General features: G+C 40.6%; 1 protein-coding gene across 4 annotated transcripts; it reads right to left on the bottom strand.

Annotated features, from left to right (window-relative positions):
• Window positions 1–243: 243 nt before the first annotated feature.
• Window positions 244–17,192, bottom strand: CDV3 (CDV3 homolog). Of its 4 annotated transcripts, XM_053934915.1 has the most exons (6): window positions 16,824–17,192; window positions 14,350–14,429; window positions 12,041–12,183; window positions 10,827–10,989; window positions 9,731–9,780; window positions 4,111–9,348 (listed from the first exon to the last, which is right to left on the bottom strand). In XM_053934915.1, exons 1-6 carry the CDS (start codon window positions 17,058–17,060, stop codon window positions 9,332–9,334), a joined length of 690 nt encoding a protein of 229 aa, XP_053790890.1. In that variant the 5' UTR covers window positions 17,061–17,192; the 3' UTR covers window positions 4,111–9,331. The 4 variants fall into 4 exon arrangements, with proteins under 4 accessions (XP_053790898.1, XP_053790890.1, XP_053790880.1 ...); XM_053934923.1 differs by lacking the exons at window positions 4,111–9,348; window positions 9,731–9,780 and adding an exon at window positions 244–2,978; XM_053934905.1 differs by having other exon boundaries at window positions 4,111–9,780.
• Between the last annotated feature and the right edge of the window lie 290 nt (window positions 17,193–17,482).

Genomic DNA, 17,482 nt, shown 5'->3' with positions numbered 1-17,482 from the left:
AACCAGTAACCTGGGATCTGAGTGCTACATGTTCTCCAGTGTTCTCTGCCCTTGTGGACACTGGTTAAAAGCCAGGGCTGAGGCAGGACAGTGAGGGAGGGCTGGGTGAACAAAAGCAAAAAGCAGCTGTTCCAGCCAGAGCCAGCTTCTCTTCTGCGCTGGGCCTCGAACATCCAGCACCACTGTCTGTATGCCACACACAGGGGAACACAACACAAGCATGACAAACCTGGGAGATGGAAATTCAGTTGTTGCTGTTCAGATAAATTTATTTTCTTCAGCTTTCTTCACAGGAAACATCATGAAAGTGCTTTACAGAGTTTTGAATACCATTACTCTACCATGGGACAAAAGGACAACAGGTGTGTGCACTGCACAGTTAGAAGTTGTCATATGCAGAAGCCATGATAGGTAAACCAGGGTAAAAAAAAAATCTACTGACAAAAATATATATTGCTCAGGTTTTGGACTTAAGTTATGACTGTTAACACAATTATATAAATATACAGGCACCATTAGGTTCCTGTGTTAACTGTGGGGGCCACACAGGGATTCTCAGAAACAGATCATATTGAACTCTGCTGAAACAGTTTCTGCTGTGCTCCATAGGCTCCTAGCCAAACCATTTTCCCAGCCAGACAGTATAATTCTTTTTTTTTGCACTACACTGAGCCCACAATTACCATAATTTCTTCACATTATGTCTGGTTCTGAGGCATTCTAGTATGCTGTTGAAAACAAATTCAGGTTGGTTTTTTTCCCTTTTGACTTAGAGAGAGATCCTCTTACAATTCTTCCCTCAGTAATCTCTTCATTAAAAAAAAAATTAAAATGCTTTAGGCTAGATCCTGCTGTCCAGGTAAGACAGTTTTATTTAAGCTAGAGCATTACCAGTCACGCAACCCTACTCCTTTCCATAGCTGAGCTCTGTTATACTGTGAACAGTGCTAATGCCTCCCTTTTGCTGTACTCTGTGGGAATTCAGCTCCTGCGTAGCCTTTGAGGCTCTCTAGGTTTCAGTTCTTCAAGGAGACTGCATTTACTTGCTAGGCAGTTTTGCAATGTTTGTGATACTTCAGCCCTGACAAAAACAATGCAGCATGATCAAGACTCAGGAGTTCTTGTGTGCTGCTTTCTAAGTAAGTGGTGAATAATTCAGGCACCTGACTAAGAAATCCTTGGCATGGTAATAAGGTAGATGAAAAGAAGAAGGAGAGGATACTCTAGGGCAAAGAGAGGTCTAATCAAGAGATTTTTTGCTGAGTTTTGAGTTCCAGGAAAAACACTGAGCAGAGCCCATTACCTAGAAAACACTGTCATGCCAGCTTCCAAAGCTACTTTGCCTTTTTCCCCAATTCCCAGAGTAGAGACACAGTGCACGGTCAAAGAACTTGTCAGTCCTGAAGGTTACTGGGCAGTTAGTAAGTAACAGTACTGAGCTACAGTGGCAAGACAGGGCTTTGGTGAGTACCAGCAGAGGTGAGGCTTCAAGGCATGGGAGAGGCTAAGAAGTATTACATTTTAACAACTCAGATTAATTTGCTGTTTTCCCCTCCACATCCTCAAAAAGTAAAAAACTCCCAACTCCCCATGGCCAACTTAATCAATTCCCAGCAGCCACAACTGTTTGTTGACAGAGTACTACTGTAATAGAACACCTAACAGATACAGATATTTGGATGCAAAATCCAAGGTACATTGTTCTCAACCCAGTATAGCATTAGTACTGGAAGGCAGCTGCTCTCTAGGATGTGGTACTCTGATAACTGAGGTAATGCAGCTCTCAAGGGCCAGGCTGTATATCCTACCAGGTTTGAGTCTGCCCTTATGACCCATCCTTAGTATCTGTAAACATAACATGACTGGGAAATGCAGTCAGTGGTTAAAGACAACATCATTTACAGCTCCATGCTCTTTAAAGCACAAGATGATGAGCATGAAGAGATGAAACAAACCACAAAGACTGAGCCTGCCTTCCAGTGTTGCTTCATCTCAAATACTGTAATGCAGTTTCAATATCCAGTTAAATACTACCCCAGGTATGTTAGATTGAGCATGGCTTGAGCTCATGTGGTTGCTGGTCAGAGACTAAGTAATTGTAATGCATCTGCTTCATCTCTGGCACAAAGAAGAGAATTACTCAGAAATTTAAAACAAGTTTATATGGGGCTTGTTCAATGGCACTTGATTCTGGCTGTCACACCTAGATGTCAAATGATCCCAAATATTTGATCTCAAATCAAATGTTAATGAAACTGACCTTGTGTGACAGAAATAAATCAATTGAAACCAATGAAGTTAAACTCTGGGAGACCATATGCATATTTTGCATTTTTCTCAATAAATTTGTTCTATTGTATCAGCCAGTTTTTATGGTTTGAATACCTTTTCTGTAAAGTACATACTCTGAAAGATATACAGAACAAGTGGTTTGTTTTAATTAGAAAAGAAGCTTATGACAATATTTTAACTAACAGTTTTCTGTAGGCAAGTTACTTGAAATAAAGCACACAGATGTAATGTGATGACTTCATTGCTCTGAGCTAGAATGGAAATTCAGTACAGAAGACAGGAGACATTAAAAGGAATAGAAAACATCAGATTGAGCAAAAATCAGTAAGAGCTTGCCATGCTACTCAGTGACCAGAAGAGTGGATTATACACAGGAAACTGAAGACTTCAGTACATCATATGGCAAAAGCCAATCCCCATGGAAGTTACTGGGTTGATGGTGATTGCTATGATATTCTAAATGACTCTGTAAATTTGGCAAATCAGTGGCAGGTGAGTTCTTAATAGGAAAAACCAAGACAATACTGGAAAAGTTTTAAACCATACATGCTCTGGTAGAAGTTGTGACATGAGTCTGAATTAGTTGTGATCTTTCAAGGGGATGATCTAGGCATCACCATGGGCAGCTTGATGAAGACATCTGCTCACTGTGTAGTTGCAGTCAAGAAAGCGAATAAGATGTTAGGCTGTATTAAAGACAGAACAATACAGAAAAATATTACAGCATCTATTTCTCTTAGAGGTGATAATCTCAATGAATATTTGCTGTTTCTTCAGCACCTTAAAAAAAGTGACATATTAGAAAAATAAGGCAGGAAAGTGGTAAGAGAATGGTAGAAGCAGTTCCTTGGATCTGGAAGGACAGTAAAACTAAGGTAGTTTATTTGTTAATAGGGGGACAGATGACAAACATCTTAAAAGCAATTCTCCTTCCCACCATGTAAGATACATACTTGAAAGTCATTTTAAGACACCTACCAATAAATATATGGACCTTAATTTCACTTGTTACCATCATCATCATAAGTATTCCAAAAAGCCCTATGTTATTCTGCAGTGCTTATTATTCAGCTAGTTAAATGTTTTCTCTGAAGCAACTGCCACAGTTTGTTGAAGTTTAATAATTTCTGACAGAGAACTGTCACAGCTGATGCACATTAACAACTGTCTTAGAGGTGCTGCAGTGATAAAAATGTCAATAAGAGAAGGTAACTGCTGGGCCTCATTTCTGTCCAGGACCTACCAGAGCTCTCATTTGTCTGCATGCAGGCCACCATAGTGTTGTTCTCTGATTCTATTTGAAGCCCATTGTAAAAGCTGAGCAACGAACCTTGAAATCACCAGCAAAAGCAGACAAAGGCATATTTGTAAGTTACTACTTCATGTTACTTCAGCTGCAGCTGATAAATCAGGAGATAATAAGTAGGATAATTGCCTCTGCTGTATCTGTATTCCTTCCTCTTACCTATTCTGCTTATCTCACTCACACTTAGGTTTTTGATAATTTCTTCCCTTTATTTCATAAACCCCCCTCCATGGCCAACTACTTCCCTTTTGTTCATTCCCTTCCTCTACAATTTGGCTTAATACCAGATTTTACAAGTTTTGAAGATTATTCTCTCTCCCTATTTCCCTTGAATCTGCATGGCACTTCAACTTAAGTAAGGGAAAGAATGAAGAGCAAAAAAAAGAGTTTACACATGGAGAGGAGAAGAAAAACACATTCCTATGACAAAATACCCCTTAGTATCAGGAGTGAACACTTCTGGTTCACATGATTTGAACAAACTTTAAAACAGCCACATTATAAGAAATGGCTATCAACTGTGAGCAGGATTTTATTTCAGTCATGGGGTTTACAAAATAAAGCAATATTGATTTTTATATGTTCCACATAAAAAACAAAGAGCCTTATATTAATATGCCATTTGGGTTGCACAGATAATTGAATAGAGGAAATACCAGTTGAGTGCTCAGCCTGAACTTTTTCCTTACTCATACATACTAAAAGAAGTCAAATTACATAATACTTAAATAGGATGTATATTACATTCCATAGAAATAAGCCTTTGCCAAAGTAGTATTAAAATACTATAATAAAAGCTAATATAAAGATCTTTTAATAAAGATTTTTAGTCCTCTGTAGAACCTTCCATCAGCCCCAGCCCTTGACAAAGAACAGCTTTGGCCTCACAACATCCCTGTGAGGTAGGTTGTTGGTTATTTTGGTACAGCTGGGGAAACTGAGGCAAAGTGAAACTAAATTACTTGAACATAGCAGCTCAGTAGAAAACCTAGGCCAAATCCCACTCTCTTGGTCCCATGCTTCCCATGCTCTTGGTACAAAATGGGCTTGGCTTCTTTTTAGTGCACACAGTTACGATGACACTTTCCAATCCAATATTCCAGACACACTACTTCTCCTGGTGACTCATTAATACTGTGATATGTTTCTGGTATTTGTATTCTGGCTAAGTAGAACTTTGCTGAAGTGAACACTGAACTTCATTAACCTTGCTGCATCCACACATACTCTTAAGCAACTGAAGATAAACCCATGATGTATGTACCATTTAGAAATTACTTCATTAAAAAAAAGTCTTCATAGCTATTTGAAACAGTATCTCAGCCTTTAAGCGTGCAGAAGTGAAAAATAATTTTCTTAAATACACAATTTATTTCCTAAGAGGATTGTTGAGCCATCTTGAAATTTGTCCTCAGTTCTCTCTTTAGACAACAGGTCAGCTTCATACCAATGCAAAATCCTACCTTCTCTCTAAACACATTCTCCCAATTCAATGAAAGGAAGAAATAAAATGGGCTGCCTTCCCGAAGTACTGAACTTTAAACAGTTTTGCTGATTTAAAGTCAGATGAATCTGTCACTTGTGCAAACAGTGCCTACCCACACAGCACTTATACTATCCAACATCTGACACTCCACTCCCTGCCTCAGGCTATGCACTTAAAGCTATCATTTAGAAAACAGCCCTCCTAATCCCTCTCTCTTACAACACCTATGTTTTATTGTATAATTTCCACTCTCCCTAATTTATTCATTTATTAATCTTCCTTCCTGCTCTATTTCACTTCAAACAAAACATGGCAGAACTACAGGTGATGCTTGAGAATCCAAACTGTAGATAGACAATTGTAATGACTTAAACTCCTCAGTTATGTTTTGTGCTGTCATTTCTTCCTCCATCTGCTAGAGCTTGCAGGCTCTCCTATTAACCTCAATACAGACAAGCTGTCTTTTTAACTTTTTCTGGAGTTTATCTGCACTTATATGTCAGATTTCATCCCCTCTGTACATACTTAATTCATATACCTGAAGTACACAATTATTTTCTTATACTGCCACATAAAAGCCCCTATTTATCATTAAAAACAAGTTGCAACATTAAAAGCTGAAAACAGCGAGAGAGAATTTGGGAACTAAGTTACAGTCCAGCAACAAAACCTGGATTATGACTGTTCATAAAGATAATATAGTACTCAAGATGGTTTTGGTATAATTTAACTTCTTGGGCCAATGAGGAATAAATTTCTGACCATGTCAATATTGGAGAGAATAATATTGCTACTTTATAAGTAAGCAATCTTATTTAAGCACATGAAGCCCTATTAAACCCAGCTCCATTTTAGTTAGGGTATTTGAAAGAAAACCACGAGCAAGTTTAAAACTGCTCAAACAGGCAGAAATTAGAAAGGCAAAAGCTACAACTATTGCAAAAGCTCAGATAAGCAAACTCCAAAGATGTGCAGCCCAATCAAATTTATATTATGTTTACTTGACCTGAACAATACAGGGGTCTCAGCCATGGTGTGGTCAAAGTTTCCAAGAGCTGACACATGCAGTCAAATACCAAAAGCCCTATTCCCTGTGGTGTCAGGCCTCTAGCACAATTGCTACCATTAAAAATTCATCTAAGTTACTGTGGACATGACTGGTAAAGCTAGTCACAAATACAAAACTGAAGTAACAGGAGACAGTAATTTTTAATTGCCAATTCCTCTTCATTTGTGAATAAGGCTGAACATGACACAGCTGAAATCGGAGAGAAGGGCAGGGGCAAAACTAATCATCTCCTATATTTATCATCAGCTCAAGTAAATACAGATTCCAGATACCTGCAGTAGGCATTTGGGAAGTCCAACTTTATTAAAATTACCTGGGTTTTAGCATTTTAACATCCTTAAATACAGACTGTGTCACTGAGAAACACAAATCCAAACTGTTCTTTTCCCAGTAAGCACTGGACACTTCCATGTTCTACCAGCAAATTGGTAACTTTATGGCTATGTTTTATTTTCAGCCAGAGAAAGTAAAACAGAACCTTTAAATTGGGAATTAACAAGCAACGCACCATAAAAGCATGTCACATGCAACGGAGTCCCTGAAGTGGCACACAACTCCATTATATGGACTGGTATCTAGAATCTCATTTCTACAACTGACAACCCTTCATTTATGGAATAAGCCTTCAACAAGCATTTTGAAGGAATGAAAAGGACATTCCTAGCATGCCTCAAATGAAAGCAACAACAAACCAGGATAAAGTTGGACTTCAAGAGTCTCCAAAGCTTCTGCAGAAGACTGACTCAGAATTTCACGCATGCAGAGCAATTACAAGGAAGAAACTGACAACTGGCATTTTGATAGCTGCTGGCAGCTATACTTAACACAAGAAACACTTCTTTTAAAACATTTTAACGTTCTGTACTACAGAAATCTGCTGCATTTCCGACTTTTTTCCTTATGCCTCCAGAAAGAAACTGGAATGATATGCTTGAGAGAAGCCCCCAGAGGAACACCTTTAGTTATCAGTACCCGATGGGCTCCAGCAATAGCAGCTATGCAGAGGTTAAATTTTTCCCCCCATTTTTTAATTCAGCAGAGGTACTTTTAAGTGAAAAGCAAATCAAAGCTTTATTCATACTCAACTCACAATCTCAAACCAGTCCTCTATGGTGGGAGCAAGAAGACACTGTGCCAAGTAGCGAACTAAACTTCTATGTATAAATAAAAGTTTTATTGATATGCACTGCTATAAGCTCTGAAATACAGTCCACCTGACCATAAGGACAACTGCCCGCTCCAAGGCCTATCCCTGAAGAGATCCAAATGCTGTTTCCTCTGCTATTGTACAGTCATGAGCTCAAACTAAAATGTAAAGACTCACTAGACTCCAGAATCCATGTGTATTTCCATTTTATTTGATTTGAAACTTTTACAGGGTTTTCTTGAACTGCCAGGATTCATGCCCAAAACCCTCAAATATAGGTGGTACAATGGACAGTCTCATCTACCCTTCACAGAGGAGACTAAAACTCTATTCATGTGCATTAGTGATTGCAATCTCTTCAGAGCAACAGGAAAAGCATAAGACTTCACATCTTTCTACCCCATCAAGTGACATGTCCATTTACCATGAATTCCACAGAAATTGTGACAACAACACTTTTGCTGGCAACAATGGATTTTCAAGGAAGATACATGGCTCAGAGTCCAAGGTATTGGTATCAGTCTTTCAGTGGGGTTTTGTTTCCAAATGAAGTCTCCAACTTTAGGAATACTCTCTTGAGCCCTCTTTTTAATAGCAGCTTCTAGCAGAATTTTTATGGACAGTTAACTCTGCAAGGGCAAGGCCAGTTTTAGTCTGTGCTCAAAAGAACCAGGTGAAACCCCAGCCCCACTGAAGTCAACAGCAAAATCTGCATTGACCTCAGAGAAGTAAATTTAAAGCAAGTCAGCAGTTAGTCAAAGGGAACCCAACTGGGTGATTCCTGAACTATCCTTATCTTCTACACATACACAGTACTCTGACACACATAAGCAAGCTTTGTTTTGTTCCCTTGTTTTTCTTGCCATTGGCAACTCTTGTGGATGTTGGGTCTATTTTTTGGCATTTACTCTGAGAAACCTCAACACTGGAGCACACCGCTATTGTACTTCATTTTGCTTCTGATGTAAAAATTCAGAGAAGAGAAAAACAGTTACAGCAGAACACTTCTGGTACTTGACAGATTTGGTTCACTGAAACAGTTACAGGTAATGTCCTATATTCCTAGTGTACCAGTGCCATTTTGCCTACTTCCACTAAATTAAGTAACTTTAAGAAGTCACTGCCTTCCACCATTACCAAACTTTCTGACTGTGAATAAACACCATTTATGAGTTATACTTGGAGGACTGCTGCCTCAGACAGCTGCATGATTCACAGAAGTAGCCAAACAAATCAGGCTTACCAGCTTTAGTTATCTCTCTGTATATTAAGTTTTTCTGTTTATCAAGTAAGCATCACTCCTCAATAAACAAATAATTGTTTTTGATAGAAGACAGTTTTTATCTAGTATAGCTACTGCCACATGTCTCATTATTAAAGGACAAGTTCTGAAGACTGTAGTTGGGAGTCTGGATACCTCTGTGTCAAATCAAAATGCTAAGTCTTAGTGCTTTAGGGTGAGAAAGACAAACTTCATGACAAAAACCAAAATAAAACCCTATTTCACTACAACATTTTACCATTATTTAAATATACTGCAAATTGATATCAGAAGCAAGGCAGGCATTTCTTTTGTGGATAGAAAAAAAAAAGTACTTGGACAACTCAGAAAATGGCAAATGCAAACAAACCATTCAAACCCATCATTCCTCAAATCTGATACTGAATGAGTTTTAATTTGTTTTGCAGTTACTTCCGTACAGCACTCTAGAAAGGTAAACAAACTACAGCTCTGTTGTACTTGGATACTATGAGTGGTATGGGACGCTCCAGCAGTCTCTAGTAGGCTATGGCTACACATGACAGGATTCCTCAGAAGGGGAATGAACAGGTTTGTCATTAAGGTCACTTAAATCTTTGTCATAGCAAATTGGAACCAAATGGCTGACTTCTGCAGGATTTCTGGCAGGAATCCAGTAGAGCTGGTTTCAAGTTTCAGATGGCCACTAAAACAGCTGTAACCTTCTCTTCCAGAAGTTGTGATCCACATGGTGTCCACAATGAGTGCATCAAGTCTGAGGTAGTCAACCTTTACGAAGGCTCAGTATCTGAACATAAAAAGATTTTGATATGACCACTGGCTGTAGGTATCTTTCTGAGCAATTAAAGCACACTGATGACTCTTGTTCAATCATTTACATTAATTTGCCCCATATCCAATGGAGAAGTTGCAACATATTATGCTTCCATAGTGCAGGAGAACCAATCACTTATGTCAAAGCAGTCTGCACTTGCTGCAGTAGATCCAGCAGAAATAAGGTGGCACGTTCATCATAGCTGTTAGCTGTAGTTTAGTTACCTTAGTAGAAGGGTTACCAAAAAAGCATTCCTTAATTGTAATGTGTGTGCAGCTCTACTGATCCCCAAGCACAGCATACTGGTTGTCTAGCTGAAGTTTAAGTGCCTGGTTTTTTGAGACCTCATCCCTACCTCTAGATTTGTATTTTACTACTTCAAAGCTCTTCTCCATTTCTTTATCCCTATGGGAAAATAAATGTAATCAGTAAATATCTTATCACTAACTTGTGAATTTTGAATTTCTAGTCCATTTCCACCCCATCCCAACAAAAACATTACAAACACAGAACAAACACTAAGATCTAGAGTTTAACAGAACACCTAAATATTCCCAAGCAAATCTTTTAAAACCTTATCTCCAAAATAAGCTCATCACCTAGTACAGTTTACATTAACAGTCTCAAAATAAATTTAAGTGCATTTATGAAAAATAGGTTCTAGAAAGCAGATGTAATTTTCTAGAACACTCATTCAGAATTTCCTCTTGGCTCAATTTGCACCATTCAAATCACAAAGCATCAATAAGAGCATGTCTCCTTTGCTACACCAAAAAAATACACAGAGGAAACAAAGCTTCTCCTAAGCTGTATTAGACAGTAATATAACAAGCAGGAGGGAAAAAAAAAACAATAACAAAAAACCATCCCAAATCCCCCAAGTGAATTAGGTACTGGCCTAGCCATCTCTTCTACTAGGAATAAGGTTATAGGAAAATCAGGATTCAAAGATAGGGTGAGACCAGAGTCTTCAGGACCACATAATACAAAAGACTTCAGCAAAACTGGGGGAGCTCATCTCTGTAAATCACAGCTCAAACAGCAAGTGTATTGATTTGTAGTTATATTGCACTCCTCCAGTTAAACCACTTCCACATCTCTAACAGGAAGGCTGCAAGCTCAGGACTTCCTACATCTGTCTGCTGAAGGAAGTAACACAGAGCCTCACCATGGCTAGTCTAGCATCTGAGGGAAGCAGATGCTGTCAACAGCAGAAATATTTGGCGAAATCCTTCAGCTATCAAAGAACACAATCAGCAGTCTTGTTTGGCTATCTCACTGGGCTACATCCTATGAAAGTTATTTCATAGGAACAGAGCTGGACAATACATTTACCACCCCTTAGTTATTTGTTTCCTCTATGGAAAGATTCGGGCTTAAGCACTAGGACAAAATGAAAACTTAGAGAAGGCAGTTAGAAATCTCTTGGGGAATCAGTGGAATGCACTTACTTTCGACTGTCTACGAGCTTGGCAGTGGACTGCAGTGAGGGGAACTGCGTGTCACTGTAGATCTCTGGTGGTCCTTGCTGTGCTCTCCGTGGCCGCCCGCCTTCCCTGGCACCTGGCGGCCGGTACACGCCACCAGTCTGCACTGGTTCTGGAGTTTCTGTAACTAGGAAAAACAACAAGATTCACACATGAGAACAAGGCTTCATTCATAGCTGAAAAGAACCCAAAAACAACCAACACACAAACAGAACTCCACAAAGAAGAAATGAAAAGAATCTTACAAGTATGTTTTTCCATCTTTTAAGTTTTGGAAGCAAGTTTTAGAAAAGGCAGGAAATCAGATGTCACCTAACTTAACCTACACTCAGTCAAATTGAAACATGGCTCCAGCGTATCATCTCACAAAGCTTAGGGAATCCAAACTAGTAATGAGGACTTCATGTTTCTCATTTGCAATTTATTAGCAACAATTTATACACATTTAAAACAGAACACATAATTATATAGATGCCAAATCTTATTTAAAACACCTCTCCAGATGCAGAGGGGACTGCCCAAATAGTTTGCACTTAAGGTAAAAATCTAAGATGAAATAACACTAATTAAGTTTACCTCCTTTACAAACGAGAAAGAACATAGGCTATTTTTTAATTAATTTCTCATTGGAAAATAATACTCTGAACTCAGAGGACAACTAAGTAGTTTATCTCCGCTGATGCTAATAAACTACACTTAATAAAAAAACTAAATCCTATCCTAGTAAAAAGAATCAATTTTGCAATGTCATGTTCTCAACATTTTAAGAACCGATTTGAAAAGTGTGCTATTAACGGCCACAATAGATCAGATACTGGCTGAACATCCACTGAAGTGTTAAAGCAGCATTTTTAGATCAACAGAAATGTTTCCAACAGGTGTTCTACAGACTGCATAACAGAGGGATCTCCTGCAAAGACAGAATACTTTCCCCCATTTTGAATTTGAAATCCTTCCATATGTGTTTTAAAGTATCTAAAAGATACTTGAAATTAAATTCTGTTCCTCAGATCCCTTGACACAAAGATTTCCTTGATGGCTGGCATGCCAAAACAGCCATTAGTTCATTAAAGGGTGCCTGAACAGGAGCTGTTCCTTGAGCTCTACCCACTGAGCTTAATTCAACAATTAATGCACTTCTGATTGAAAAAAAAAAAACAAGTCTGAATTTAATTTACCAATTGGTTCAACGACAGGGGCTGGTGCAGGAGCTGACTTGTTCCAAGGACCAGATGATCTGTCTACACCACCACTACCACCAGTCTCTTCCCAACTGTCACCAGGTTCTTCTCTTTTTTCACTTTCATCATCTTCTTTTTCACTGTAAGAGAAAAATAATCGGTAGCACCTTACAGAGGCTTAAGATTTGCCAGAGATTACACAATCCCCTAAGACAAGATTTCATGGCTGCTATGCTGAAGATACTAAATTAAACTAGACTACATTAGTCCTGTAATCACTGTATTAACAATTCCATCTGAAAAATTTCTGGCATGCTGCTACATAGCTTAGCAACTGAAAAGGAAAAAAGCTCCTAAAAGAATAATAATTTTAAAAAATTCAACCTGAACAAAGTGATCAAAAAAATTGGCATCGTATTTTGAGCAGAAAGGCTTTTTTCTTACTAACACAGTCAAGCATCTGGAAGGGATGACAAGACAAAGCAGGAAAGGTCTACAAGTCCGGCTTCCATAAAATGCTCTAGTCAAGAGGAAGAAATAGTGGAATAGTGCTGAAAGAAAACAAGTCCTGAGCTCACTTTTCCTATAACCACAACCCCCTAAGAAACACCCTTATATGTATGGGTAATATACAATCTACAAACAAACTCAGATCTCTTTTCTTAAAGCAGGCAACAAAAAGAAAAAAATAGAAAGAAAAAAGAAAAAAAAGTATTTTTTTAAAATACAGACTCAGTGCAAAAGCTCAGCTGTATTTTATTTAGACTACTTTATTTTGCATAGATATAGTCAGACACACAAAATAATTTACTGGCCAAAGCTACTACAGAAAGCTGTGTGGTAAAGTAGGACCGATGTGGAAGGTGAGGTTGTTGAAAATAATCAAGACACTGATCTCAAAAGCAGCAACGTGTGAATTCAGAAGTTTATAATACACCAAATCCTACTAATCATGATCTGTGTAAGCTTTCTGTGTAAGTAATGGTCAGAGAACAGAAAAAAAAAATGCCTGTAAATGGCCTTTCACTGTTCATCCAAACATAGTAACAACCATAGTTGCAAGGTGGCCCAAGAGCCTAAACACCTTATTTTAAATGATGGTCAGAAGCATTGTCTACAGACTTAACTACAACAGAGCAAGCACAGGGAGCATCCCACCTCCACCAGACACTCTGTATCTTTGTTTCATCAAAGCGACTTCCAGAGATGGATAATTTATAAGCTCTAATGAGTTTTTCCTTCCATTTACTTCTTCACTCTTCCCTTGAATCCATTAATTGAAAGGTTACAAAATCCTGTGGCAAAAACTTCCACATGCCTGAAAATTTGCCACAGTATGAAAAAATATTTGGAATGCTGGTCTTTGTCTGGAAAACCAAAGTAGAGGCTTTTCAGTCAAACAGCACCAGCAGTCAGTCAAGCTACAGCTCACTGGTTGTCTAATCAGACACTTCAATGCCATGGACAGCTTGTGGAACAAATTAATGCAAATGGCCCAAAGGACTAGTTAACTGAAAGGAGTGGGGGAAATGCTATGATCCAAAAGAGTAAATAATTCCAGAAATGTCAGACCTGCTCAAACAGAAGAAAGCATCTATTGCACAGGTTACAGGTAGGCTGATTTTAAGCTGACATCATTTGGAACATCAATACCTGGACAATGAGGATTATCTGACATTCTCAGTCTACAACTGAGGTCATAAAACCCCTTTTTCTGACCTGATGAAAGTTTTTTTTTAACCAGGACAGACATAAATAGACTTACTTTGCACCAAACAATAGGAAAAGTCTAATGAAAAAAACTAAGAATCGTGGATTAGATTCATAAACGCAATCCTGTGGGATCTTATCATGAGACACTTCTTTTACCAACTGTATTTTTGGTTTTTTGAAATACAAGTGCAGTGGTTCAGGAATTTGCTTCTCAAGTGAAGATGCTGAGTAGATCGAGTCAGATATCCTTATAGTGGTCAAATGATTCAGTGGGAATTACTATCCTGCACTACTCTGAGAAATTCCTACTTGATTATCTTTATGGAGCAGAATGTTAAGCATTTTTAATAAAAAATCCTGAGTCCCAAAGAAAACAGATAGATCTAAAGTATGAACAGATTTAGAAAATAAAGAGAACACTGGCAGAGACTAGTCAAAGTTGAATTACCCAGTGGCAAACTTGTGTACTATCAGAAACATATCAAACCTCCCTTTAACTGGACTCCATGGAAGCAGCTCTGAAGAAAAAATACATCATTTTTAAACATTGGTAAGGATTATACTAAAGAAAAAATAAGAAGAAAAAGTAGTACCTTATTTGCATGGACTGAACTCTAAGACCACTATAATCAATTTCTTCCTTTTGTTCAAACTCCTTCCAATCATCCTCTTCCTGTAAGAAGAGAAAAATATAAGTTATCACTTTCTCTGTAACCAAAGTAGAAAAGAAGAACATAACTAAAAAAAAACCTGAGGGTGAAGGTACAGTTCCAGGAGAAACCAAACTGTGTGCCCTGCTGCCAAGAGGGGAAAGGACTGCACACCCTCATCCCCTAAATTACTGTGTCACCTGGGATGCACCTGAGAGCTGACTTTAACTCACAAGAACAGCTAAGAAATGCCCCAGCAAAGTCATTCAAGTGAAAGAAAACCACATCACCTCAGCAAAAACACATCAGGAAGTCAAGAAACAACCAAGTATGGAACAGGACCGTGCAGTCATGACAGGGCAACACAAGAGCAAGACCTCTCCCTTTCACTAACAGCAGGCTTTTGCAACAGCTTGAATGCACATAAAGCTTTAAATACACTTTTCCATCACCTATTTCATGAGCCAAACAAAAAAAAAACATTTGGAACACCTTACAGTGGATTTATGACAAAGATTAATAATAGTACATTCGACTTTTTCATATTCACAGCCTTGTTTCCTAATCAGTGTTTTCTTAACAGTAGAAAGGTCAGCTTCAAAACCACAGCAATCTTAGTACACAAAATATGTGTATCTTTCAAAAGAACCACTTGAGGGTTTTAAAATGGGAGTGAGTTTGGGGAAAGAGGGACTCACCTAAGTGGAGACAATTTTATCCTACTGTGTCATCAGGAGATTCTGGGATTATTAAGGCAGACTAAAAATGGACCAGAACAGATAAACAGTCCTCCCATGTTCCCAGTCCCAGCTTTAAGACACACACAGCTTAATTAGTAGTTTACCTAATTCTTACACTCTATGTGAAATGCAGTTATATTCCTCCAAATAGGAAGACCTTGTGAGCAAAGTCTGCCAAAGGTACAGTCCCCTTTCCACTGAACAGCTGAGAATAAAGCTGCTTTTAGAGCCCTGTGGTAGGCTCTCCTTCACAGTAAGCCTCCATCAGAAAAACTTTGACCTGCATTAGAGTAACAGCAGAAGTAGGAAGTGACCTCATGTTAACTGCACTGCCTGCTGAAGATTCAGTCTTCTGGAAGAGCAGCAGTCTACAGTTCTAAAATCTTTTAGTTTTCTTACATTCCCATCTCCATGGAAACACTAATTTCCAAGCTAACATACCTTTCACATTTAAATACTTTTGTTTCTAATCCAAGTACTAGCTTTAGTCAAAGCCAGATATTTTGCAAGCAAGTGAGCAGAAGAGCAGCTGAAAGATTAGCACTGACCTTTATCTACTTAGAAAGCTACTGCACCTGTCAAGCTCCCCAGGCTAAACAACAACAGGAAACAGGAGAGTATTTCTAAAAATTCATTTTGAAATATACAGCATTAGAACTCTTGTATCAATCTAGCCTAACAAGATAATATCCTTAAATCGCTGATTCGCTATGTAAGCATGAAGGAAGCTAGGTATCTAACTTCCAAAAACCCTTTCACAAGCCATCTTTTTATACTCTGAGAGTATAATGTCATAGGGGTAAAGATTCGACTGGTAGCAGTAAGACAGGGAATGCATCCTCAGATTACTACATGCTGAGGCCTCCAAAGGAAAACACCAAGAGGCAAAAAAAGCAAACCAGAAATAGAGATAAAAGGCACAAGTGATTTTTTAGGTCCTATCTGTCCGGTTTACAGCAGATAAATGTATAACAAAGGTAATGCACGTGTCAAGCGCCACAATGTAAAACCATCAGGACATAGTAGAGTATTTGTTAATATTCGTTTAAAAATATACAGCATTAGAGCTCTCATAACTACTTCTGGTTTAAATTTCATTAATTCAGTGCTGATATTGTGGACAGGAAGAACAAGGGCAGAGGAAGAAACAGAGAGAGCTACTAACTCATAAGCTTCTCCTGCATTCTCATGGTTTCACTGTAATTCGCTACAAAAAAAGAAAAGAAAAAAAAAAAAAGAACTAAAAAAAAAAAAACCCAAACCCCCGAAAAAACGTATTGGCAGCAAAACCTCGCCTGGCAACGAGGAATAGTGCTCGGCGGACTCCGGGGGAATCTTATCGCCAAGGTCCACATGCCACGCTGCACAGCCCCAGGTGGCACCTGACGCAAACCTCCGGTTCCAGCCTCAACACCCAGAAACCTGGGAGGGAGTGCCGGGCTAAGCCGCAGCTGCAGAGCGGGAAGGGGCGCAGCTTTCTCGCCTCCCCCAGGGCAAGGACTGCCGACTAAGGCTCCCCCCACCCCGCCGGCAGTAACAGAAGCAGCGGCAGCGCCCGCCCGGCGGCCCCGGGGCGGGGCCGGGAGCGCCGCCAGCCCCGCACGGCCCCGGGCGCCGCATGGCCGGGCGGAGGCGGCGCCCCCTGCCGGCAGGAACCCGCGGCCTCCCCGCCCGCACCTTGCTCGCCGCCTTGGCCGAGGAGCCGCCGGCGGCGCTGGAGGCGGCGGCGGCCCCGGAGCCGCCGCCCTCAGTCGGTCGCGGGGTCCCCGCGGCCGCGCCCGCCGCGTTGGAGCCGGCGTTAGAAGCGCTAGAGGCGGCAGCGGCGGCGGCACTTCGGCTGCTCTTCTCCTTCCGTTTCTTCTTGTCCCGCTTGGCGAAGAAGTCGTCCAGGCTCCGCTCCTCGGTCTCCGCCATGGCGGCGGCCGGGCGGGGAAAGGAGGGCAGCGGCGGTCCGGGCCAAGAGGTGAGCGGCGCGGCCCTCCCGCTGCTCGGCGAGCGCAGCCACCCGGCGGCTGCGGCGGCGGCTGCGGCTGCTGCTGCTGCTGCTGCTGCGGCGGCGGCTCCTGCCCGGGCCCGCCCGGCGGCCCGCGCACCCCACGCCTGACGCGGCCCGCAGGGAGCGGAGGGGCTGAGGGGAGACGGGGCGGGGCCGCGCCCCCGACCGCGCACGCGCTGCCACGCCGCGGCCAATGAGCGCCGCCGGCCGCTCGGGGGTGTCTCCAGAAAGGGGCGAAAAGCGCTGACGTTGAGGCGCGTGAGGACGCGCGCGGCGGGCGCGGGGAGGGCGGCGGCGAAGCGGACGCGGATTGGCCGAGCCGGGCGGGACGGCGCGTGCG

Source organism: Vidua chalybeata, chromosome 1, assembly GCF_026979565.1.
Source record: "Vidua chalybeata isolate OUT-0048 chromosome 1, bVidCha1 merged haplotype, whole genome shotgun sequence".
NCBI lineage: Eukaryota > Metazoa > Chordata > Aves > Passeriformes > Viduidae > Vidua > Vidua chalybeata.
This window is presented reverse-complemented; position numbering and strand designations above follow the sequence as displayed.